Source organism: Capricornis sumatraensis, chromosome 13 (genome assembly GCF_032405125.1).
Source record: "Capricornis sumatraensis isolate serow.1 chromosome 13, serow.2, whole genome shotgun sequence".
NCBI lineage: Eukaryota > Metazoa > Chordata > Mammalia > Artiodactyla > Bovidae > Capricornis > Capricornis sumatraensis.
In genome coordinates, this window is record NC_091081.1 from 30,604,469 (window position 1) to 30,631,179 (window position 26,711).

At 41.4% G+C, this 26,711-nt stretch overlaps 1 protein-coding gene across 2 annotated transcripts in view; it reads left to right on the forward strand.

Annotated features, from left to right (window-relative positions):
- Nucleotides 1-17,924, forward strand: part of PDSS2 (decaprenyl diphosphate synthase subunit 2) — a 261,145-nt gene extending 243,221 nt beyond the window's left edge. For both annotated transcript variants that reach the window (XM_068985223.1, XM_068985225.1), the window contains one exon: nt 17,054-17,924. In XM_068985223.1, coding sequence (XP_068841324.1) covers nt 17,054-17,212 — 159 coding nt within the window. In that variant the 3' untranslated portion in view covers nt 17,213-17,924. The remainder of the gene's footprint in view (nt 1-17,053) is intronic.
- The last annotated feature ends 8,787 nt before the right edge of the window (nt 17,925-26,711 follow it).

Here is a 26,711-nt window from a genome sequence, read left to right on the forward strand (position 1 = left end):
CTGGTGTGCAGTGGATAAGAATCCACCTGCCAATGCAGAGGACACGATCCCTGCTCTGGGGAGATCCCACATGCCTTGGAGCACCTAGGCCTGTGCACAACTACTGAGCCCATGCTCTAGAACCCGTGCTCCAGAAGAGAACAAGCCACTGCAATGGGAAGCCCGCTCACCACAGCAGAGTAGCCCCCACTCACTGCACCTAGAGAAAACCCAAGTGTGGCAGCAAAAACCCAGTGCAACCAAAAATTTTAAATTAATTAATTAATTTTTTAAAAAGAGAAATGTATAAGATATACACTCAAGACAAGCTGGAAACCCAGATCACTGTTGCATAATTTATGTGTTTCTCTCATAATCCCCAGGATGGTTTACATACATGATGCATCATTAAATTTTCCTCTAGAAGACATGAAAACCAAGCAGCAAAAATTGCTTTCTGTGTGGAATTAAGCCTCATTTTAATACAATTCCATACATATGTCAGATGGGGCTTCTGAGGTGGCACAGTGGTAAACAATCCACCTGCCAGTACAGGAGATGCAAGAGAAGCAAGTTTGATCCCTCGGTTGGAAAGATCCCCTTTAGGAAGAAATGGCCACCCACTGCAGTATTCTTGCCTGGAAAATCCCATGGACAGAGGAGCCTGGTGGCTCTTCCATGTAGTCCATGGAGTCATAAAGAGTCGGACATGACTGACCACCACCACCACCCTCAGATACCCTACTTAACAAATGTTAATGAAAATTTATAAATTAACTTTTAAAAACTAAAATCATATACTTATTCCCTTTAATTGCATTTTGAAATCAGGCACATCTACTCATACCCTGAGCTCCAAGCTGACCTCTTGTTTCTTAAGCAGCAAGCACAACTTTACCTGAACACTCAGCCAGAGTGAACAGTTTTGGTCAGTTTTGATTATGCCAATAAAATGTTTTTAATGATATGAAAATATGTATAAATTATATATGTCTCTATGGTTGTTTGTTTAGAGGTATTTATACATATAATATGAGCTTCCCTGGTAGCTGAGCTGGTTAAGAATCAGCCTTCAATGCCGGAGACCCCAGTTCATTTCCTGGGTCCAGAAGATCACCTGGAGAGGGATAAGCTATCCACTCCAGTATTCTTGCCTGGAGAATCCCCATGGACAGAAGAGCCTGGTGGGCTATAGTCTGTGGAATTGCAACCAGTTGGACATGGCTGGGTGACTAAGTACAGTATACATATAATATACATATATATTCAGGTATGATAATTTGTATGAAATGAGTTCTTTGATTATGTTCAGGTCTTTGTGGATAGTATTTCACAGCACAGACTCAGATGTACTTAGCTGAGAGGTTGAGCCTTGAAGTCAGTTCTGAAATCTCACTCTCAACAGGAGGCCACACATCATCCAGACTGAGCTTAATAGACTCTTGTGGAAGAGAGGGCAAGAAAAATAATACCTTATCTGTTTTTATCATGTGTTTTTTCTTTTCCCTTTTAGGGAGAATAGACTGAATTTTCAATGATAAGATGATTTGGAAATTCATTTTTCAGAACAAGCATGTTTCCTATTTTCTAATAATCACAGTTTTAAAATATTTAAAATACTTCCATGAATCTGTGTAAAACAGTCTATGATCTTCATAATTAAAGCCAGGTCAGTCAGTCAGTCAGTCAGTTCAGTCACTCAGTCATGTCCGACTCTTCGAGACCCCATGGACCACAGCACACCAGACCACCCTGTCCATCACCAACTCCCAGAGCTTGCTCAAACTCATGACCATTGACTCAGTGATACCATCCAACCATCTCAACCTCTGTTGTCCCCTTCTCCGCCTGCCTTCAATCTTTCCCAGCATCAGGGTCTTTTCAGATGAGTCAGCTCTTCACATCAGGTGGCCAAAGTATTAGAGTTTCAGCTTCAACATCAGTCCTTCCAATGAACACTCAGGACTGATCTCTTTTAGGATGGACTGGATGGATCTCCTTATAATCCAAGGGACCCTCAAGAGTCTTCTCCAACACCACAGTTCAAAAGCATCAATTCTGCGGCACTCAGCTTTCTTTATAATCCAACTCTCATATCGATACATGACTACTGGGAAAACCATAGCTTTGACTAGATGGACCTTTGTTGGCAAAGTAATGTTTCTGCTTTTTAATATGCTGTCTAGGTTGGTCATAACGTTCCTTCCAAGGAGTAAGCATCTTTTAATTTCATGGCTGCAGTCACCATGTGCAGTGATTTTGGAGCCCCCCAAAATAAAGTCAGCCACTGTTTCCACTGTTTCCCCATCTGATTGCCATGAAGTGATGGGACCAGATGCCGTTTAGTTTTCTGAATATTGAGCTTTAAGCCAACTTTTTCACTCCTCTTTCACTTTCATCCAGAGGCTCTTTAGTTCTTCTTCACTTTCTGCCGTAACGATGGTGTCATCTGCATATCTGAGGTTATTGATATTTCTCCTGGTAATCTTCATTCCAACTTGTGCTTCATCCAGCCCAGCGTTTCTCATGATGTACTCTGCATATAAGTTAAATAAGCAGGGTGACAATATACAGCCTTGACGTACTCCTTTTCCTATTTGGAACCAGTCTGTTGTTCCGTGTCCAGTTCTAACTGTTGCTTCCTGACCTGCATGCAGATTTCTCAGGAGGCAGGTCAGGTGGTCTTGTGTTCCCACCTCTTTCAGAATTTTCAAAGGCTTTGGCATAGTCAATAAAGCAGATGTTTTTCTGGAACTTTCTTGCTTTTTTGATGATCCAGCAGATGTTGGCAATTTGATCTCTGGTTCCTCTGCCTTTTCTAAAACCAGCTTGAACATCTGGAAGTTCAAAGTTCATGTATTGAAGCCTGGCTTGGAGAATTGTGAGCATTACTTTTCTAGCATGAGAGATGAGCGGAATTGTGCGGTAGTTTGAGCATTCTTTGGCATTGCCTTTCTTTGGGATTGGAATGAAAACTGACCTTTTCCAGTCCTGTGGCCACTGCTGAGTTTTCCAAATTTGCTGGCATATTGAGTGTAGCACTTTCACAGCATCATCTTTTAGGATTTGAGATAGCTCCACTGGAATTCCATCACCTCCACTAGCTTTGTTTGTAGTGATGCTTCCTCAGGCCCACTTGACTTCACATTCCAGGATGTCTGGCTCTAGGTGAGTGATCACACCATCGTGATTATCTGGACCGTGAAGATCTTTTTTGTACAGTTCTTCTGTGTATTCTTGCCACCTCTTCTTAATATCTTGTGCTTCTGTTAGGTCCATACCATTTCTGTCCTTTATTGAGCCCATCTTTGCATGAAATGTTCCCTTGGTATCTCTCATTTTCTTGAAGAGATCTCTAGTTTTTCCCATTCTATTGTTTTCTTCTATTTCTTTGCACTGATCACTGAGGAAGGCTTTCTTATCTCTCTTTGCTATTCTTTCAAACTCTGCATTCAGATGCTTATATCTTTCCTTTTCTCCTTTGCTTTTCACTTGTCTTCTTTTCACAGCTATTTGTAAGGCCTCCTCAGACAGCCATTTTGCTTTTTTGCATTTCTTTTTCTTGGGGATGGTCTTGATCCCTGTCCCCTGTACAATGTCACAAACCTCTATCCATCGTTCTTCAGGCACTCTGTCTATCAGATCTAGTCCCTTAAATCTATTTCTCACTTCCACTGTATAATCATGAGGGATTTGATTTAGGTCATACCTGAATGGTCTAGTGGTTTTCCCTACTTTCTTCAATTTAAGTCTGAATTTGGCAATAAGTAGTTCATGATCTGAGCCACAGTCAGCTCCCAGTCTTGTGTTTGCTGACTGTATAGAGCTTCTCCGTCTTTGACTGAAAACAATATAATCATTCTGATTTCGGTGTTGGCCATATGATGATGTCCATGTGTAGAGTCTGCTCTTGTGTTGTTGGAAGAGGGTGTTTGCTATGGCCAGTGTGTTCTCTTGGCAAAACTCTATTAGCCTTTGCCCTGCTTCATTCCATATTCCAAGCCCAAATTTGCCTGTTACTCCAGGTGTTTCTTGACTTCCTACTTTTGCATTCCAGTCCCCTATAATGAAAAGGACATCTTTTTTGGGTGTTAGTTCCAAAAGGTCTTATACGTCTTCGTAGACCGTTCAACTTCAGCTTCTTCAGCATTACTGGTTGGGGCATAGACGTGGATTACTATGATTTTGAATAGTTTGCCTTGGAAACGAACCAGGTACATTATATAAATGTTAATGTGAGCTTTGCAGTGTATCCCCATGCTCCCTTACTCTTCAAACCTTATATTTGTAAAGCATTTTATTGATGTTAATTTCACATATATTATCTTATTCATTCCTCATAATAATTGCCTGTGGCATAAATATTATCTCTGTGATTTTATAGGTGAGGTGGGCTTAGAGAAGTTACTTTGCCCAAGGTCACACATGTCCAGGCCCAGAGTTTCCCCACTGCCAGGGAGAGAGGCAGTGTGCTTATTGCCTCTCTATGATTATTTTTTGTATTATTATGAAGTAGCATAAATGAATTAGCCAGTCTTAGGAAGGGAACATCACATCCTGTTATAAGATTAAAAAAGGTTCCTGTGTGGGTTCATTTGGAAGATCTGCTCCAAGGTGCTTGAAAGGCCATCATGTCTGGAAATACGTGGCATTCTGTCCCTCTTGGAGTCCACCTGTCTTACCTCCCATCTCCATGGGCTTCCAGAATTTGGCCAGGGAAAAGGAGAGCAGTATAACAAATGTCATCCGTGTCCTGAACTCTCACACAGTTATACAGAATGATTTTAATTCTTCAAAACAATAAATAGAACTTGTTAAAAATTAGTATCTCAAAACTCAATACAGATCTATATTATAGTAATTTTACAGGCTATTTTACAAAAGAAAAATACTCTGATATTTTATTAGAGAATAGTAAAAATGTTTAAAGCATGTGATAAAGTATGTTTGTCATTTTGAGCTTATCTTTTATCCAGTGACTTCAGTGTAGCATGATGAACACTGAATTTTTTTTTTAATTGTGAAAATAATAAGAGGCAGTGTCCGGTTGGTTGCATGAAACCCCAATATCAATGTTGCAGTCAGAGTCTTTGGTTGAGATTTTTAATTAAAACAAAAAGTTTCTGTTATTAAGAATTTTTTAGGTACAAATATATTAGTTTCATTTTATTCAGTGCCTTTTTGTTTAAAAAGTATGTCTAGAAGAATATACTTACTCAAGTATATTGAGCTATTTATGGCTTTTTCTTAGCAGAAAATGTGGACATTTTCCACCTCCAATTCCTATTGACATTTGTTCCACAACTGTGTGGCATTTTTACTTGTGGTAGAAAAAAAAATGTGTATGCTATAAGAGGTACATAATCTAATGATGGCTTAGGTTTCTGTCATCTCTGTAAATATGGTTTTATCCAAAAGTATTTGATTTGATGTATTTTTTAAAATCTGTGATTTGAATGTGTATTTTTAAAGTTTGCCCTGTGCAAAGGACAATATTGACATATGTGTTCTCTTCTCAAATGAAATTTGAATTTTCCCTAGATAGATAGATCCACACACACATACACCTCATAAGATATATAGAACAGAAGGTATATATGTTTGTGTATGCAATCCTCACAATAGTCCTATGAGGTAAGTACTATTATATGTATCTTATATATATTATATAGACATATTAGAACAGTGCTAGGCACATGTAAGTACTATATATGGGGTTGTCTTTGTTGCTATTGCTATTATTATTATATTATTATTACTATTTTAATATTGGGACACACTACCATTCTAATTGTGTCTTCACCTGTGAATTCCTGTGATTGAGGAAATAATTTAAAATTCTCTTATTTCCACTTCCTTCCATTTTTGCCAAAATAAGACATTTAATTAAGGTCACTAGATCAATAGATTAAGTAATTAAGATCAGTAGATTTTTTTTTCCTATAGATTCTTTTAAATAAATTGTCATTCTAGTTCAGTTCAGTTCAGTCACTCAGTTGTGTCCAACTCTTTTCAACCCTATGGACTGTAGCATGCCAGAATATGCTGTCCATCACCACTTCCCAAACCTTGCTCAAACTCATGTCCATCAAGTTGGTGATGCCATTCAACCATCTCATCCTCTGTCATTCCCTTCTCCTGCCTTCAGTCTTTCCACATCAGGGTCTTTTCCAGTGAGTCAGTTCTTTGCATCAGGTGGCCAAAGTATTGGAGCTTTAGCGTCAGCATCAGTTCTTCCAATGAATATTCAGGACTGATTTCCTTTAGGATTGACTGGTTGGATCTCCTTGGAGTCCAAGGGACTCTCAAGAGTCTTCTTCAACACCACAGTTCAAAAGCATCAATTCTTCAGTGTTCAGCTTTCTTTTTGGTCCAACTCTCATATCCGTACGTGACTACTAGAAAAACCATAGCTTTGACTAGACGGACCTTTGTTGCCAATGTGATGTCTCTGCTTTTTAATAAGTAAATAAGTCATTCTAAGTAAAAAGGAAATTTTTATGTTGTTTGTGATACATTTCACAGTTTATTGTATTAAAGGTTTTAATTACTGTTTTTCATTTTGTACCAAGTCTTGCCACTCAGAAGCTGGCAAAATCTTTCAGTTGAAGCACAGTCAGCTTGAATCTTAAAGTTGTGTGGCACCTTGGAGGCAGCCTTGTCCCACCGCCCTCTACAGCTTAGAGTTTCATTTATACCTTCTCTGATGTGGGCATCCAGTTGCTGAGGACTTTCAATGATTGGGAGTTTACAGCATGTCAAAAGAAACTATTCGTTGTTAGACAACTCTAGTCATTTGAAAGCTCTTTCTTACTTGTAACTGAAATTGAAGCTTCCCAGAAATTTCACCTGATCGCTCTTTGTTCTGTTCCCTGAAGCATATAAAACAGGACTGCTCCTTCTTCCATTTAATTGCTTTGGTAGTTTGAGGATGGGTTTAATATCTTCCTTTAACCTTTTCCTCCAGGTTAAGCATTCCTTAGATGACACATTTCCAAATACTAATTCATCCTCATGTTGGACCCTATCTATCTTGTCAGTGTCCCTCTTGAGACATGGCACACAGGATTTGAACATAGTTTTCTAAAAATGATCAGCTATCAAAGACTGCAGTGAGACTGTTCTTGCCTGTCTTTTGGACATGTGCATCTGTTTATACTGCCAAGGTTTGCGTTTGCTTTTTTTTCAGTATCTGCGTCACAGTTTTGGCTTATATACAGAATGTCGTTATCAAAGATTCTCAGCATTTTTCTATGAGTCACTGCCAAACTGAGGTTTACGTTTTTATAATTAGTTTATGAAACCTAAATGCTCAACTATACAGTTTCCCTGTTCCATTTCATCTGGCTAGTATCATCTATTGCTCAACATGTCAAAACCATTAAAATTTTGATGCTGTCCATGTGTTAGCTTTTTCTCTTGACTGTGTGACATCTGAAAATTAAAATTTAACCTGCATTTCTTCCCCATCATCTTTCAATCACTGTGATAAGGGAAAGGAACCAAGTACTGAGTCTTGCAGTACAATACCAGGTATCACCTTTCTGCTCAATATAAATCCACTACTAAACATTTTCTAGGAATAGTTATTTTACATATTTGAATCCATATTACCAAACTCTAATACAGATCCTGTTTCTCTGTCTTATCCATGATGAATATCTGAATGTACTCTACTATTTCTGAAGATAGCAGTCAAGTTAATATCAAAAGAAAAATGAGATTGTTCTGTTATAATGTGCTCGTTGTGACCCACCTATCCTGGGGCTGTGATCACCACTGCTTTTTCTCTAGAGTTCACAATCAGTCTGTTAACCTCTTCTGGATTTTTGCCATAATTTTCCTAAGTTCACGGATCTGTGCTACAGAATGCACATTTGTCCTCATTTTTTTGGTCCACTATTGGCAGGCATTAGTCATTTGAGTCTCCCATTTCTGACATTTCTCACAGTCTTTCAGTAGCTGGAAAGACAAGTTATATGCATTCCAAGCTTATGAGAGCAGGACAGAGGTGGATGGGTGCGTCTGTGAAGGTGCTCTAGGCCAGGAACTGCATCTTCAGAGGAAGATGAAATGAGGAGGAAGGCAAAGAAGGAAAGTGTCAGAGAGTGAAAACTGGACAGGAATATCGGGTAAAGGAAGTAAGAAAGCTGCACAGCTGTTTGTCTTAGAGGATAATACGATGTTTAGAGTGGGAAGAGTGGGAAGAGTGGGTGGCCTTGGAAAGCTAAGGACACCAAAAGCCAAGATGGTAGCTGTAGTCAAGGTTCCGTGACAACCTGTAATGGGCTATTTGAATGCATAATATCTTATGCATCATCTTTAAAGGCCTGTCTTCGTGGAATTTAGTGTTTACAATTTTGAACTCATTCTTCTGTTGTTCTCTTTCCTTTGTCTTCTTTTAATAGTACATTATCTTTTGCAAATATTTGTACATACTTGTTCTTACTCAGCATACAGCCTTTACATTTCAAAGCCTCTCACTTTTGTCATTGTCTCCTCCCCATGCAGCCCCTGTGAATGCCCATCACACTTTAGCAGATTTTGACAAGGTTGTTTGTTTCTGAACATTTTCTGTGAGGTGTCCTGGTGACAGTACGGAACTACTGGTGGAGTCCTGTACAATTTTTACGGCTTTGTGCCTCTCTTTCTGTCAGCTCCTTCAAGCCAGGGATAGGACCCGATCTCCACAGTGGTGCTCTATGCAGTGGAGGGGATGGTAGGCTCCTCCTTTTACACCCATGCCTTCTCAAATGTGAGTCTTGAGGGAGTTTTTTCAGTAGCCATTATTTTATTCACTTTCATAATTATGACTATTGTTGGAGCTTAGTTTTTCAGTAGCTTCTGTCACCCTTGAACTATATTTCCAGTTATAGATTCTTGGAATCCTGGCCATCTTTTCACTAAACTCATTTTTGCAATACACTTTCCTAACACATAGTCCAGGTGTGTCCAGGTGTCCAAACCCACACCTGCTAGTCCTTTCTAAGGACTGATTCTAATACCAGTGAAAGTGTTAGTTGCTTAGTCATGTCTTACTCTTTGCCACCCCATCGACTGTAGCCCGTCAGGCTCCTCTGTCCATGGAATTCTCCAGGCAAGGATACTGGAGTGGGTTGCCATTCCCTGCTCCAGGGGATCTTCCCAACCCAGGGATCGAACCCAGGCCGCCCACATTGTGGGCAGATTCTTTACCATCTGAGCCACCAGAGAAGCTGATTCTAATACCAGGATGGCATTAATTTTTTGTTAATCCTTATCACATTTATAGCCAGTTATGCTGACATAGCTAAGCAAAAAGTGCTTCTTCTCTCTTCTGACACATAAGATTATCAGTCAGGCACACCAAGAATTTGTCAACCATAGAATGCAAGTTTTAGCAGATGTTCACAGGTTGAAGTTCCATGTCATTACTGCATCGTACCTTCCTTCCAGCTGTATAATCTCTATTAAGCAAGCAGGGTCCACTCCTACCTCTTGGATGGGAGGTATGTGGTCTCTTCCCATAATAGCATGGCTTCTGCTTGTTTTCTTTTACCCTCATCCACCTGTTTTCAACCATTTTAAAAAAACCCAGAACTTTACATTGTTTCATACTCCCTTATTCTGTTATACAGTTTCTTCAGAACACAGTCTAACCTGTGTTCCAGATGGGTTTTAGTATCCGTGTTCTGGTTGGTTGAAATAAAACTTGGAGTTATCTCCAAGTCTTTTCCAGCGCTATAGGGTGGAAGAGCTCAGGATGTGCAGAAATGAAACCCAGGCCATTTCTCAAATTTGCTGTTGACTCTTGTCCATGCCACTTAGCCTCGCTCATCCAGTATCTTCTCCTGCAAAACGAGGTGAGAAGACAGTGTTTTGGGTTTCTTCTAAATCTAAAGTCTTCCTCTGTTGAGGTCCTTTAATGGACCGGAACCTGGTGGTCTGGAGTCAACGAAAAGAAAGTAAAGGAGAGAAAGAGGCTGATATTCCTTGGTTTACACAGAAAGCCAGTAAAGCCCCTGGCACAGGGCTTGCTCTATTCATGGAGGCCTCAGGTGCCCTCTTGATGGGGTGAAGGCACAGAATGCCTTCTCGAGAGGGTCTTAGAAGCCCGGGCAGGAAAGTGAACTCAGAGGGCCTCTGCACTCCAAAGAAATAGCCTGAGAGAGAAAGAGAGAGAAAGAAAGACACGGGGACCAGAGCTCTGATGGAGCAAAGGTGTTTTAATCAACATGATGTGGGCCTATATACTGTCTTACAAGGTGGTTATTCTCAGCAAAGATAAAAATTAAAATTCCATACTTACAAAACATAGGCGACCCATATTAAAGAGAGAGAGAGTTGTAAACAATCACTTTTACCATACGGTTCACAAGAAGGAAGAGGGTGCTTATCACCGTATAGAAAAACTAATGAAGGAAATGCCTGGATTCCTCAGCCCTGGGAGAGGCTTCCTTCTCCTCTTAATTCCTGATAATTCAGGAATTAATAAGGAGCAGAGAATTCCTGACAGATCCAAAACAGCACACAGGAAGCCTCCTGTTAAATGCTTCCTGACATTCCTCTATTTTCATTGGATGCAAGGAGCTGCTGCCTCCTCATCATCTAAAGCTACCGAGACCCTATGGCAGGGGCTTGTCTTTAATTTTCAGAGGACTTTCAAACCAAATATTTTTCAGAGGCCTACAATGATTTCTTAAAATGGTCTCATAAAAGATATATCTGTCACTGAAAAGTGATACCTTTTGATAAATACTAATAATAATGCACTTAATTTTAAGTACTATGCATTCTCTTCTCTCTGTGTTAATATCTTTAATGGATCCTTTAACAGGTGATTTGAACTTAATTTATTTCAGTTGATACTGTACTTATACAACTATTCAATTGACTTAATTAGAGGTTTAATTAAATTATTGCCCTAAAGTGCTAAATCATGGAAATAAAATGCAAAATGATAATTCACCTTTTTGTATTTTTTTAATTTATCCTACAGCTAAAGTGGTTTTCAGGTCATAAAGGCCAGAATGGGCTTATGAGCATTTTAGCCACATCCTAATGTGGAAAGTTGTATTTGTGCATCAGTTGGGAATTTGCCCAGTCAAAATGTAGGTGAAGGCAAAAGTGAAAAGAATTTTTTTTATTGTGGTCTTTCCCCTTGAAACTATCAGAACCAACATCATGGGTCCAATCCCTCCGTGTTCCACTCAGCCCTCTCTGGTTCTGCAGCCCTGTGACAAGCCCTCTAACAAGCAGTCCTGGGAGGTAGCAACTGTGTCTGTTTCTGTACCTCTAGCGCCTACTATATAGCTATTGCATAGAGGTGCTTGCTGAATTTAATTTGATCATCACAAAGACAACACTTTGCAAGTGTGGTTCAGTTCAGTTCAGTTCAGTCGCTCAGTCGTGTCCAACTCTTTGTGACCCTATGAATCGCAGCACGCCAGGCCTCCCTGTCCATCACCAACTCCCAGAGTTCACTCAGACTCACGGCCATCGAGTCAGTGATGCCATCCAGCCGTCTCATCCTCTGTCGTCCCCTTTTCCTCCTGCCCCCAGTCCCTCCCAGCATCAGAGTCTTTTCCAATGAGTCAACTCTTTGCATGAGGTGGCCAAAGTACTGGAGTTTCAGCTTCAGCATCATTCCTTCCAAAGAACACCCAGGGCCGATCTCCTTCAGAATGGACTGGTTGGATCTCCTTGCAGTTCAAGAGACTCTCAAGAGTCTTCTCCAACACCACAGTTCAAAAGCATCAATTCTTCGGCGCTCAGCTTTCTTCACAGTCCAACTCTCACATCCATACATGACCACTGGAAAAACCGTAGCCTTGACTAGACGGACCTTAGTCAGCAAAATAGTGCCTCTGCTTTTGAATATGCTATCTAGGTTGGTCATAACTTTTCTTCCAAGGAGTAAGCGTCTTTTAATTTCATGGCTGCAATCACCATCTGTGTGGTTAAAACAGTATAAATCCAATATGATAGTTTTAAAATATCATCGCTTCAAATACATGCCCCAGTGAGTGAGGTACTCCCAAATCTGGTTAATCATTGAAATGACGTAAGAAGTATTTTTTTAAGGCCTTACTGAATCCATCTCCAGGAATGAGGTCTAGGTATCTGTATGTTAAAGCTCCCCAGGTGAATCTTATATTTAGCCAGGTTTAGGAACTCCAGCTTAATGTGTCTTGTGTATTTTTGTATTTTTCTGTATTTGTATTTTTGTATTTTTTTGTATATTATTTTTGTATTATTTGTATTTTCTGTTTTTGTCTTTTTCTGTATTTTCCAATATTGTATTTTTCTGGATGAACTCATGGCCTATTCTAATTTATAATAAAAATGGATCTCAGTTATGCCCTATTAATTATATCTGAAGGATTTCCTTTGAACCAGTAGTTTATGTTTAGTTGGTGGAAGTGTATACAGATGCCTATGAAGAATAATATTAATGCCTTCCATGAAGGATTAGATTACCAGTGAGTCCTGAAATGGGACTTTTACACATGGCAGCTGTTGAGTCCTTGGTATGCAAAGCCTTGTGAGCCAGCTCTGTGGAGAGCAGATTGGAGTATTAACTGGAAGTAGAATAGTCATGGGAAGGAGAAATTAACTCTTTTTAGGGCATGAGTAACTTTTAGAGATGTCCTCCTGGGTGCTTGTGTGTGTTCAGTTGCTCAGCCGTGTCTGACTCTGCGACCCTATGGACTGTAGCCCATCAGGCTCCTCTGTCCATGGGATTTCACGGGCAAGTGTACTGGAGTGGGTTGCCATTTCCTACACCAGGGGATCTTCCTGACTTAGAGATTGAACCATGTCTCCTGCATTGTCAGGTAGGTTCTGTACCACTGAGCCACCAGTGAAGCCCTCCTGGGTGCTGTTTTGCCCTAATCTGAGTTACCCTTCATTGTAGGATTAAATGGGCTTCCCAGGAGGCACTAGTGGTAAAGAACCTGCCTGCCAATGCAGGAGGGCATGGCAACCTACTTAAGTATTCTTGCCTGGAGAATCCCATGGACGGAAGAGCATGGCAGGCTACAGTCCATGGGGGTTGCAAAGAGTCTGACATGACTGAAGCAACTTGGCATGCACGCACATAGGATTAAATACCATACCCCACCAGGCTCCTCTGTCCATAGAATTCTCCCGGCAAGAATACTGTGCTGCTGCTGCTGCTGCTAAGTCACTTCAGTCATGTCCGACTCTGTGCAACCTCATAGATGGCAGCCCACCAGGCTCCCCTGTCCCTGGGATTCTCCAGGCAAGAACACTGGAGTGGGTTGCCACTTCCTTCTCCAATGCATGAAAGTGAAAAGTGAAAGTGAAGTCGCTCAGTCGTGTCCGACCCTCAGCGATCTCATGGACTGCAGGCTACCAGGCTCCTCCATCCATGGGATTTTTCAGGCAAGAGTACTGGAGTGGGGTGCCTTTGCTATAGTGGGTTGCAATTTCTTTCTCTAGGGGATCTTCCCAACTCAGAGTGTGAACCCAGGTCTCCTGCATTGCAGGCAGATTCTTTACCATCTGAGCCACCAGGGAAGCCCACTAAATGCCATGTAAGTCAGCATCAAATATTCAGTGGAGCCTGACTGAATAAAGTTTATAGACTAACAAACTCTGCATAGCAATCAGAGAAATGGAGAATATAGAACACTGTACGGAGAAGGCGACGGCACCCCACTCTAGTGTTCTTGCCTGGAAAATCCCATGGACGGAGGAGCCTGGTGGGCTGCGGTCCGTGGGGTCGCACAGAATCGGACACGACTGAAGCAACTTAGCAGCAGCAGCAGCAGCAGAACACTGTACAACATAGCCTGTTCCTTTCACAATGGCAATATCGCAGGGGGAGGAAGAAGTTTAAAGCATCATAACAAATGAATGAAATGTGTGAACCAGGATTTATTACAGTTTCGGGATGGGGGATGGTGGGTGTTGAAAGGATAAAAACGAAATTTTGGAGCCAGTTGGGTAAATTTACAGGTAGACTAGATATTGGATAATAGGAGAGTATTACTGTTAACTTCCTGAACTCTGATAATAGAGTTCTGGCCCTGTAGGAAAATGTTCTTATCTTAGGAGATACTTCTCGAAACAAGGATAAAGCATCCTACAGCTCGTGGTGCATCCAAGTCGTGTCCTGCCAGCTCAGAGCCAATTGTTAAATATTTAAGAATTTTGTGATTCTGCAACCCTTGATAGCTTGAAATCCACCATGATGGGAGTATGCAAACCACAAAATCTACAAGTAGGGCTTTTTTCTCCTCTAGAAAGTTAATTTCTCCTCTGGAGAGTAATTAAGCTGCTTACAGCTTACTTTCAAATAATTCAGAAAACTTACATACAAGTAGATAGGACAAAAATAGCAAAGTATTAATGATTGTTGAGTCTCGGTAGAGGATATGTGTTCTGCTAGTCCAGGAGTCACAGACTTCCTGTAAAGGCCAAAGTGTAAATATTTTAGGCTTTGCAATTCATACAGTCTCTGTGGCAGCTGTTCAACTCTGCATCTTTGCCGTTACAGCACAGAAGCAACCACAGACAATACTTAAATGAATGGGCATGTTATGTTCCAGTAGAACTTAATTTATAAAAACAGGGAGGCCACATTTGGCTCAGTTCAGTCACTCAGTCGTGTCCGACTCTTTGCAACCCCATGGACTGCAGCACGCCAGGCTTCCCTGTCCATCACCAACTCCTGGAGCTTGCTCAAACTCATGTCCATCGAGTCAAGTGATGCCATCTAACCATCTCATCCTCTGTTGTCCCCTTCTCCACCTGCCTTCAATCTTTCCCAGCATCAGGGTCTTTTCCAATGAGTCAGTTCTTCGCATCAGGTGGCCAAAGTATTAGAGCTTCAGCATCAGTCCTTCTGATCTGAGCCTCTGGTCTGAGGCTATAGGTTGCCAACTCCTGAGCTAGTCTTTCAACTTTTCTGTACTTTTAAAATATTCAAGGGACTTCCCTGGTGGTCCCATGGTTAAGATATCATGCTTCCACTGCAGGGGCCACAGCTTCAGTCCCCGGTTAGGGAACAGATCCTGCATGCCATGCAGCGCAGCCAAAAAATAGAAAAGAAAAATGAAAAATATTTGATAATAAAAAAATTTTAATAAAGTTCTTAGATTGGTTTTCAGAGCGCACCCCCCACCCCCACCCCGGTTCCCCTAACACTTGCTAATGAAAATAAGAGGTATGTCCTTTCTTTTCCATTTTTTTTAAAAAAATCTTTAAGCTGGTCTAATCCAAGTTCAACTACCTGTGAGGTTGTTATGCATCAAGCTAAAATAGACTTGATCTTGGTGGCTGGAGTAGCTTTCCTGGCAGTGGCAAAGGGCTTGAGGAGGAAGAAGAATTAAGTCATTTTGAATATCTGTAGTGTTTTAGACACTGTCAAACACCCTGTACTGTCTCATGCAGTACCCACCAGCAGTCCTACAAGTGAAGTGAGTGAAAGTCACTCAGTCGTGTACAACTCTTTGTGACCCCATGGACTATACAGTCCATGGAATTCTCCAGGCCAGAATACTGGAGTGGGTAGCCTTTCCCTTCTCCAGGGGATCTTCCCAACCCAGGGATCGAACCCAGATCTCCTGCATTGCTGGTGGATTCTTTACCAACTGAGCTATCAAGGAAGACCTCATCAGATGCAAGTAGGTTCCCTAAGTAATGATGAAACAGGGAAAGGGGAGAAACAAGGAAAGGGAAGAAACAGGCTGAGAAAGAGCTAGATAGATAAAGGACTTCCATGCCTCATGAAAGAGCTTGGACTTCTTTTTTTCTTAGAGCTCTTGGAAGGCAGTGGAGGGTTTTAAGCAAGATCATATTTGCATTGTATAAAGAGCTCCTTGGTAGCGTGAGGGATGGAGTCCAGAGGGAAAGAGCTGGTAGTGGGAAGACTCTTCAGGAGTTGATTGCAAAAATAACCGAGGCGAGGGTTGATGATAGCCTGAACTAATGTGGCAATGAGAGTGAAGAGTAGATGATAATATGAGGGCTCTGTATGAGCTAGAATGGCTGGGATTTAGTGAGTATATCAGTCAAGATGGCCACAGACAACTTGACAGTCTCTTCAGACAACAGACATGTTTCTTGCCCACACAACATTCTGCTCTGGATGGAGAGTCTCCATGGTGCTCACTGTGGTCACTCCCGTCCAACCTGAGCAACTTTTCCAATGAGACCAGCTGATGTACCAGAGGGAAAGCTCTGGCAGGACTCCCATGGATGGCTAAGTGCTACAGCCCAGAAGTGACACACACCATTCACGTCTCATGGACTAGAACTTGTCAGTGGGCCTCACCCAACTGGGGGTATGCAAAAAGTTCAGCCATGGGTGAGCCATGGTGCCTGAATGGATGAAGGAGAACTCCCAAGTATCTGGTTTAGGGAGTGAGGCAGACATTAGAGGTTTTCACTGAGAAAGAAAAGATGGAATGGAGCAAGGAGAAGTGGACTGGCCAAATCATTATAACTCTTCTTCAGCTCTAGAGTTTAACTATTGTATTGGTCCTTTCTGGTTGTCAAGGAGAGGGATTGGAAATCAGCTCCATTTGTGAGCAAGAGTTGACCTAATGCTTTACAAAAGGCATTTTAATTCATTTGCCCCAGAGTCTTACAGCTTTAGTAATGTCGTGTTCAGATCTACTGTGTGTCTTTCTTGAATTTTCATGTGAACTATTGTGTCAACATACAGTGTAAAAATATTAGTTATTAATAGGATGTTAATGAAGTCTTCCTCACCTTAGAATATCGGGCTGCTGAATTCAAAATGCCAGAGATGTAAATGCCCTTCCACCTTCCTCACCTCCACCCCCTAGCAGGGCTCACTTCAAGCTATCGCAGGGTGGCAGTTGGGGAGGAGGTGTAATTAGGCTGATTGGAGCCTATTGTTCTGCTCTGGAGGGCTGACACCTAGCAGCCTTAGGCAATGTTAGTGCCTCCGAATCCATGGGGAATGATGTCCTCTTTAACCTCAAAAGCAGAAACAGTGAATCTGTTCTGTTTCTCCCCTTCTTTGTTTTCCAGCTCCCCTCCCCAGTTTAATTGTGGTACCTTAAAAACTGACTTTTTCTGTGCATTTGTTTCTTAACAGTTGCGAGAAACAATCAAAGCTGGCAAAGGTGTGACTTCAGCTATTGACCTGTGTCGTTACCATGGAAACAAAGCATTGGAGGCCCTGGAGAGCTTTCCTCCCTCGGAGGCTAGAACTGCTTTAGAAAACATTGTGTTTGCTGTGACCAGATTTTCCTGACACCAAATTAAAAAGACTGTTGTTCGTTGGCTGAAAAAATTGGGGAAGGAGGTGATCGGGAGAGCTTTCATGATGAAATATCTAAATGTATTAACGACTTCAACAATGTATACATTTTTTTTCTTCTTCTTTTTATCACACTGCTAAATGAATACTGCCTTCTTTTTGGAACTGCTGCAAACAAAATTAGAAGAAAAAAGGTCAAGCAGTTTTCAGTTGTCATGCCAGAAGCACACTTGAGGCTTCAGTAGCAGAAATAATTAATGAGATTCGCTCCTGTGACCTCAGCAAATGGACAGGAAATAAGTCCTTATTGATTGGACCGAGCCAGGGATGGCGCCAGGGCGGTGGCCTGTGGTTTTCCTTCTTGAGAGGACAGGGCAAGCTGGGAGCTGCAGGTGTCAAGAGAAACGCTATCAGTGCCGGCCAGGGAGGACTGTCAAAGGAAAACCCAGTGACCAATTTGTCATAATGGAGGGTAGTCTAATGATTAAGAAAAACACATGCTTTGTCTTCTTGCAACTATGTCTTTGTATTTATAGATACAGTCTGGATATACTTTTTGCTTCTTGGTTTTTGTAAGATTTAGGGGAGGGGGTGGAAATTGTTGAAATAATAATGCCAAATATTTGAAGTAGGAGATTAAAATGTCACATATTAACTTGGTTATACTAGAAATTGCCTGTTTTTCTTTCTGGACCAAATTTTTTTTCAAGTGCATTTCAAAGAACCAAACTTGTTTTTTTCTTTTAAGCTGAACAGGATGCTTTTTTCCTTTTTTTTTTTGAGTAAATGTATTCATTTGTAATACTTTGATGTAAAGAATACCCTTAATTTTTACAAGCGTCAGATATGTAGTTGTTGTACTGGGGAATTCATTGGTGAGTTTTGTTTGTTTGCTTGTTTTTAACCTCAGAATGTCAGATTTTGGTCTTGAACCACAGACCTCCAATTACAGAAAGAACTGCAGTCTCACAGGCCTGCAATCAGACACTGTCTCTATGTGGTTCATAGGAGATGATTTTTGCGGTTTGGATGCAGGCAATATGAGAACACCGTTGACAAGAAGGCTGAGTTTACATAAATGATCTAGGTTGAGACTCAGCCACCTTTCTTCCTTATGTGGTGTAATTACAGCCCTATCTGGAGACATCGAACACAGCAAACAGATTTTATTACCTACTTCACTCAAACACTGTAAGTGAAGTCACTTTAGTTAAATTCCTTCTCCAAAAGTTACAAAATCGTTTAAGCAGGACCCAGCATGTGGCATGCAATGAAGAGAAAATGTAAGTTACAGAGGTTAAGGTATTGCATTATGAAATATTTTTAAGCATACTTGAAACATTGTAATTGTGCAGTTTACGCTACTATAATTTGAAGGCCTATAGATTTAGCTGAAGAGTACACAGCACTCTTCTGTTTGAAATATCTTTTCTCACAGAAATTGGCTTAATTAGTAACTAGGGTTAGATGCTTTAGATCAGACTAGGTTTTAATCATTAACTTCCACAGAGGAGGAGGCTTGCTTTGTGTTCTCTGGCTGTGCAGGAACTTCAGCAAGCTGTAGGTTTTATCAAACAGATGGTCAGGCACCGGGGAACACAGCACAGGATTCTAGGCTCTTCCAGGTTTGCTTGAGCCCCAGGTTCCCCGTGTGACCTTGAACAAGGCACTTCCCTCTGAGCATCTATTTCCGCTTTTGTAAAATAAGGTTAAACAGGGAAATACATGAAGTCCCCTCCACCTTTGCTTTATTGTTGAAAAGTTTCCCATTTCTGACTCTCTAGGTAACAGAGATGCTATGTGAGATTCAGGGAAGAGGTGAAACCCAAAGAGAGGTGATGAAGGAGTGCATGAAACGTAACGGCTGACTTCTCGCCCAGCTGCCCCACAGGTGACCGAAAGAATTCCCAGCTCTCCAGTTGTGTGACTTACAGTCTTGAACTCGCTTCAGCACCCGTCTTTCTGCTTTCTTTGGTACATTTCCTACCTCCCTCTCATCTTCCCAGAAGCCCTGCCAGCCTCTGTTCTCTCTCCTGTACCTCGTGTCCTGGCTCCCTGGAAGCAGCAGCTCTGCCCTCACTGCAGAGGGACAGCTCTGCCTTTGTTAAACCTCCTGTGTTGGCTTAGTCACTCTAAAGTATTAAACAGTGATGGTCTTCTCCACTCCCCTTCTTCAGGGATATTTATTTATTCATCCATTCTAAACCCTTGTAACTTAGGACAATCTCTAGGGAGAAATTTAGGTGTGGCGAGACACATTTAATTATACTTTTTTGGCCTAGTGCCAGGGCACTGTCAGGCAGTTAGTGACTTTAGTATGCCACCTCCTTCCCCCTCTGCATCACCGTCCAGTCTTTTGCTAGAGGGAAGAATTCATTCATTAGCCACTGTCCTGTTCCTTCCACCTGGGCTTGCGAACCTCACTCACTTCAGCCCCTGAGCCACCTGACTTCTGCCTCCCTGTCGGTCTTTTCTTCAGGCTTAGTGAGGGCTCTGCGGGCATGCCAGGCACTCTGCTGAAGGCTTTAACAGTGCTATCTTGTTCGAATCCCATAGCTGCTCTCTGGGCTAAGACTTATCCCCCATTTATAGATGCAGGAGCCAGCAGAGAGGACCACGTCTGCCTGACTGGCTTGCCTTCACACTCCCCTCCCCACTTTAAAGTCTTTCTAGACAGTGCCTCTTTCTCTCTTCCTTTGCTTCTCTCTCCAGATAAGACTCTACTCCTTTCCAAAGGTGCTTCCCGGGTGGCGCAGTGGTAAAGAATCCGCAGAGACTTGGGTTCGATCCCTGGGTTGGGAAGATCCCCTAGAGGAGGAAATGGGCACGCCACTCCAGTATTCTTGCTTGAAGAATTACATGGACAGAGGAGCCTGGTGGAACTACAGTCCATGGGGTTGCAAAGAGTCAAACATGACTGAGCACACACTCATCTATTCACACTCTTTCCAAAGATCTTCAGCCTGCAGCCTCCTGTCTCATGTCTCTGGTTTTGAGTCTTGGGTTTCCTCTGCTGGCTGTGAATGTGCTCAGTTCTCCCTTAAATGAAATATCCCTCACTTCCCCTGTTTATCTTTCCACCTCCACTCTTTTCCTCCTAGCATTAGCAGTACACCTTACAGGCTACTGTTTAACCTTTGCAGTTCATCATTCACTGAATTCACTCCTGGGTCCCCACCATCTGGACCAGCACTGGCACTTCAGATACTCGAAGACATTTAAATCTATCATGTCTCCCAGCACTGCTCCACGGAGATGCCTTCTTGCTCACAGGTGGTGGCCTCACTGTAAAATTTACAGCCATACCCCTGCACACAGCCGTCCTACATAATTTTATGTAGCCAACTGCAGCTTCCTCTCACCCCCCAGCACCTGTGACCCACTTCTACTCTTCTCAACTACCCTTCTTTTGTGTCTCACACATCTCACTCTCAGTCCCACCCCTAGAGACATTCTTTTCTAAAATTTAAGTTTCTATTTCCCCGGGAACTACAAAGCACTTTCCTGTGCCACTGTCATCTTCCTTTAATTCCCCCAACTTAGAAAAACAGTTTCTAAAAAACAGTTATCAATTAAATACTGATTAGATAGTTATTTGCCATATTCCTTGGTGGCTCAGATGGTAAAGCATCTGCCTGCAATGCAGGAGACCCGGGTTCAATCCCTGGCTCTGGAAGATCCCCTGGAGAAGGAAATGGCAACCCACTCCAGTACTCATGCCTGGAAAATTCCATGGATGGAGAAGCCTGGTGGGCTACAGTCCATGGGGTCGCAAAGAGTTGGACATGACTGAGCGAACTGCAAATTAATTACTCAGAAAAAAGATAAGGATTATGACTATCATTAAACTGGGTTGTGTGCTTTAGTTGATGACATTAAATCCGCATCATGTTTTTCTGCTCCTATAATGTAGCTACCTAGTCACACCTAAAAATAAATGATGGGTGACGCTGTGTGCCTGATCCAGGTCTCATTCTCTGAAGTTTGAGACTGTCTCTTACTATGGCCTGGGATGCAGGTGAAACCTATAAACCTGGGGTAAAACATGTATACTTCAGTGCAGAATGCTCCAAAAAGATGTAGACCTTTTTTAAGGCCAAGAACCCACAACACAATGAACTCAGGTGACCAGAAAGCAACTGAATAATCCTTGATGATATTTCAAAACCTGATAAGCTGCTGTAATATAGATCTCTTTGGGCAAGAAGGTTTGGGAAAATTGTGTTTAATCAACAAAATTATAGCTAAAGGATACTTGTTTTTCTCGCTCTCTTTTTTTAAGACTAACTAGAAATTCCTTGGCAGTCTAGGGCTTGGGAGTTGATGCTTTCACTGCTGTGGCCTGGGTTCAACCCTTGGTCAGGGAACTAGACCCTGTAACCCAAGTGTCATTGCCAAAAGAAAACAAAACAAAACAAAACTCTTAACCTGAGCAGCAGGTCCATCACATATACAGAAAACTTGCTCTTCAGAAAACTCTTTTCACATTGCTTCCTAGATTTCTTAGTTTCAAGAAGACTCTTTCCGCCCTTTCATTTGTCTTCCCACTACGAGATCCTCTTGTTAAGATCTCACCTTTCTGACCAATAGAAATTCTGGGATTTATCTTTAGAATGACTGCCTCTCAGTCCAGAGAAGGCACGCCATACCTTTGCTAAAACCCACAAGGACAGAGATAGATCAAGTTGATTTTTCAGTCTGTTTAACTGTGAGGACACAATTGTTACTTCATTATTAATAGTTTCTATTACTGTTAATCACCTTTTAGTAATAATAAAATTATTTGCACTTTCTTTTTAAAACATGAAGCAATCTAACAAGACAGTCTTTTACCCCTTTCTTTGTTTCCTACCAGTCACACTAATTTCTTCTCAACTTAGCTGTTTTATTCTTTCAGAATGGTTCCTGCCTTTCCATTAAGGAGATAACATACTTTTTAGAAAGAAGGTCACCTACGGAGACACCAGAGGGGTCCACCTCTCCTTTTAGCTCCCCCACCTGCCCTTGGAGCTCTGAAGTGCTAGGTTTTAGGCCTCTGCTGGTGGAGGAATGTTCTTCTTCAATATATATTCCTTATTCTTCCATAGAAAGGGAAAGTTTCGCAGGCTTTCATTCATTTTTCATAGATGCTATTTCCATCTTTATGGAAAAGCTCTATCAGCTTTGTCTCAGTGTGGCCTGTTCATTTCAAAGACTGACATTGCACCTGTCACTGCATCCTGCGAGCAGATGAGTAGGCTCCCAATTGCCCTGACTGTTGTTGGGAAGATTTCACTTTTTGATGCATTTAAGTAAATAAACACTTATGAAGAAATTTTGAAAGATAGAAAAAAATTAGTCTGAATCTCACCATGCTCACATAATCAGTATCACCATATCCTTTGTATTTCTTCCAGCCTTTTCTGCCGTGCCTATCTTTTTTTTTTTTTGCATGATTGTAATTATATGCAATAGTATCAATTCAGTGAAGTGAAGTGAAGTGAATGTGTTAGTCGCCCAGTCACATCCAACTCTTTGCAACCCAATACAAAGAGCCCGCTAGGCTCCTCTGTCCATGGGATTTCCCAGGCAGAATACTGGAGTGGGTTGCCATTTCCTTCTCCAGGGGATCTTCCCAACCCAGGGATCAAACCCGGGTATCCTGCATTGCAGGCAGATTCTTTACCATGTGAGCCACCAGGGAAGCAGTCTTCACAACCACTGTTAATAAGTAGCTTAAAGTCTACACAAGGCACCTTGAATTTCTATTCTGATTGGTTTCTCTGAGGTAAATGGGTATGTGGTAAATACTCGTAAGTCCACCTCCCAACCTGCTACTAAGAAAGCCTCTGTCATAGAAAGATAATGCCCCTGCAGGTTCTCCACAGCAGCAGGTTAAAACTGTGACATAAGTTCCCTTAAAACTCTTCAACCTGAATGGCAGTCTTTTCCGTTGGTGGTTCCCATTCCTTCGAGATGACACTCAAAATAGACTGACACCTCAATGCATTTTCCTCTTGCTTCACTGCAAGTTCTCAGTAAGCCACACTTCTGTAGGAAGACTTCTTCCTTGTCACTGAAGCTAACTGTCTCCCAGGACAGAAAAGGCCCTTGGGCAGTTGTGGTAGGTTCTGCTCTTGGCCAAGACCATGTAGAAATCATTTTCTAAGAATTGATAAGCTATCTTTGCTTCTTCAAAGACTTAGGAGAAGGAAACTCCTCAGGTTTGTTTGACGGGAAACAAAATAACCTTTATCTGACTTAAGTCTTTCATGCTGTGACAGCATGAGCTTACTGTGTTTGGTATTGTCATGTTTTGTTTGAATCCTTTTTTTTTGAAGCCTTCAAATGGATGAGAAAACAGTATCGTTCTCAAAGAATTACCCGCAACCTTTCTTTCCTTAAGTTCATCTTGATAACTTTACTATTTGCATCACTCGTCACTTTCCACATTTCAGTGAAGTCCCCTGCCTGCCTCCTGCCTTAGATCGTGAATTGCAGTTACTTAACTCGTGTACATGGAATATGATCAAGTTAATTGTGAACTTCCCAATTGCTGCCTATTTATGCGGCTTTGTCCTTCTCTTTCTTTTTATCCTTCTTTTTTGAAAATTTAAAATTGCTTTCATTGCATTTTTAAAAGCAACTTTATTGAAGTAAAATTTATACGTCATGAAGTCCATCTAGTATAGGTATACGATTCAGTGATTTTCAATAAATTTGCAGAGTTGTGTAAGCATCACCACAATTCCGTTTTTAAAGATCCTTCCTGCCCATTTGCAGTCAACCCTTCCTCCCGTCCCCAGTCCAGGCAGCCACTTGGACATTTGATGTAAATGGAGTTTTACAATACTTAGTCTTCTGCATCTGGCTTCTGTCACTTGGCACAATGTTTTTGAGGTTTATCTATGTTATGGAATTAATCATTATTTCATTCATTTATTGCTAAATAATATTCCGTTGTACAGATACATTATATTCCTTTCTCCATGTACCAGTTGATTGGCATTTGGGTTATTTCTGATGCTCACCTGTTATGAATAACGCTGTTGTGAATCCTTGTGTGCAGGTCATTGTGTAGACAAAAGTTTCCATTGCTCTTGAGTAGATCCTCAGGAGTAAAATTTATGATAAATTTATGTATAACTTTTTAGAAATTGCCAGACTGTTTTCCAAAGGTATCATTTTACCTTTCCAACACATGCGGGTTCTGATTTCTTCACATCCTTGCCAACTCTTGGTGTTCCCTTTTTTATTATAGTTATTCTAGTAGGAATGAGAGTATTATCTCGTTGTGATTTTTGCTTGCATTTTCCTAGTGATTAATGATGTTTAAGCTTCTCACAAGCTTGTTAGTCATTTATATATCTTCTGTCTACTGAGATCTTTTGCCTATTTGTTAATCAGGTTCTTTATCTTATTATTGTTACAAACATTTTTTTACGTATTCTGAATATAAGTCCTTTATCTGATATATGATGTGCAAGTACTTGCTCCCAATCTATGGCTTAAATTCATCTTCATAATGATTTCTTTTGAAGTGCAATGTCTTTAATTTTAATGAAATCCACTTTATCAGTTTTTTTCATCTATAGATCATACCTTTCATGTCATATCTAAGTGATCTTTGCCTGACCCAAAGTCACGAAGATTTTCTCCAATGTTCTTTTCTTAGAGCTTTATAGTTTTGGCTCCTACATTTAAGTCTATAATCCATTTTTAGTTAATTTTTGTATATAGTATGAGGTAAAGGTTTAAATGGGGGTATCTCATCCTCAGCACCACTGACACATTGCTCTGGGTCATTCTTTGCTGTGAGGGTTGCCTGTGCATTGTTGGAAGTTTAGCAGCATCTCTGGCCTCTACCCACTAAATGCCACCAGCATCCTGCCCATAGCTGTGACAACCAGAATCGTCTCCAGAAATTGCCAAATGCTCCCTGCCTTTGGGAAGCCAAAATCTTCCCCATCGAAAACCACTGGACTAAATTAATTAGTTTTGTGTGTGGATATCCAGTTGTTCTAGAACCATTGGTTGAAAAGATAATTCTTTCCTCCTTTGAGTTCCTTTGACAACTTTATAGAAAATCAGTTCAGTTCAATTCAGTCACTCAGTTGTGTCCGATTCTTTGCGACCCCATGAATCGCAGCACGCCAGGCCTCCCTGTCTATCACCAACTCCTGGAATTCACTCAGACTCACGTCCATCGAGTCTGTGATGCCATCCAGCCATCTCATCCTGGGTCGTCCCCTTCTCCTCCTGCCCCCAATCCCTCCCAGCATCAGAGTCTTTTCCAGTGTGTCAACTCTTCTCATAAGGTGGCCAAAGTACTGGAGTTTCAGCTTTAGCATCATTCCTTCCAAAGAAATCCCAGGGCTGATCTCCTTCAGAATGGACTGGATGGATCTCCTTGTAATCCAAGGGACTGTCAAGAGTCTTCTCCAGCACCACAGTTCAAAAGCATCAGTTCTTCGGCGCTCAGCCTTCTTCACAGTCCGGCTCTTACATCCATACATGACCACTGGAAAAACCATAGCCTTGACTAGATGGACCTTAGTCGGCAAAGTAATGTCTCTGCTTTAGAATATGCTATCTAGGTTGGTCATAACTTTCCTTCCAAGGAGTAAGCGTCTTTTAATTTCATGGCTGCAGTCACCATCTGCAGTGATTTTGGAGCCCCAAAAAATAAAGTCTGACACTGTTTCCCCATCTATTTGCCATGAACTGATGGAACAAGATGCCATGATGTTCGTTTTCTGAATGTTGAGCTTTAAGCCAACTTTTTCACTCTCCTCTTTCACTTTCATCAGGAAGCTCTTTAGTTCCTCTTCGCTTTCTGCCATAAGGGTGGTGTCATCTGCATATCTGAGGTTATTGATATTTCTCCTGGCAGTCTTGATTCCAGCTTGTGTTTCTTCCAGTCCAGCGTTTCTCATGATGTACTCTGCATAGAAGTTAAATAAGCAGGGTGACAATATACAACCTTGACGTACTCCTTTTCCTGTTTGGAACCAGTCTGTTCCATCAGTTGACCCTAAATCTAAGGGTTTGCTTCTGGACTGCCAATTCTATTCCATTGATCTCTGTGTCTGTCCTTATGCCAATACCACAATCCTTGATTACTGTAGCTTTCTATTACATTTTTAAATTGGGAAGTAGAAGTCCTACAGCTTAATTCCAAATAAACTTAATTTTAAGATAATTGTAGATTCACAAGTTGTTGTTCAGTCACTCAGTCATGTTCAACTCTTTGTGACCCCATGGTCTGCAGCACGACAGACTTCCCTGTCCTTCACTAGCTCATGGATTTTGCTCAAACTCATGTCCATTGAGTCAGTGATGCCATCCAACCATCTCATCCTCTGTCACCCCATTCACAAATAGTCGTAAGAAATAATACAGAGAGAATCTGTGTACCCTTTGCCATTTTCCCTCATGGTAGTATCTTATAAAACTATAGGATAACATCACAACCAGAGTGTTCACATTGATACAATCCATCAATCTTATTCAG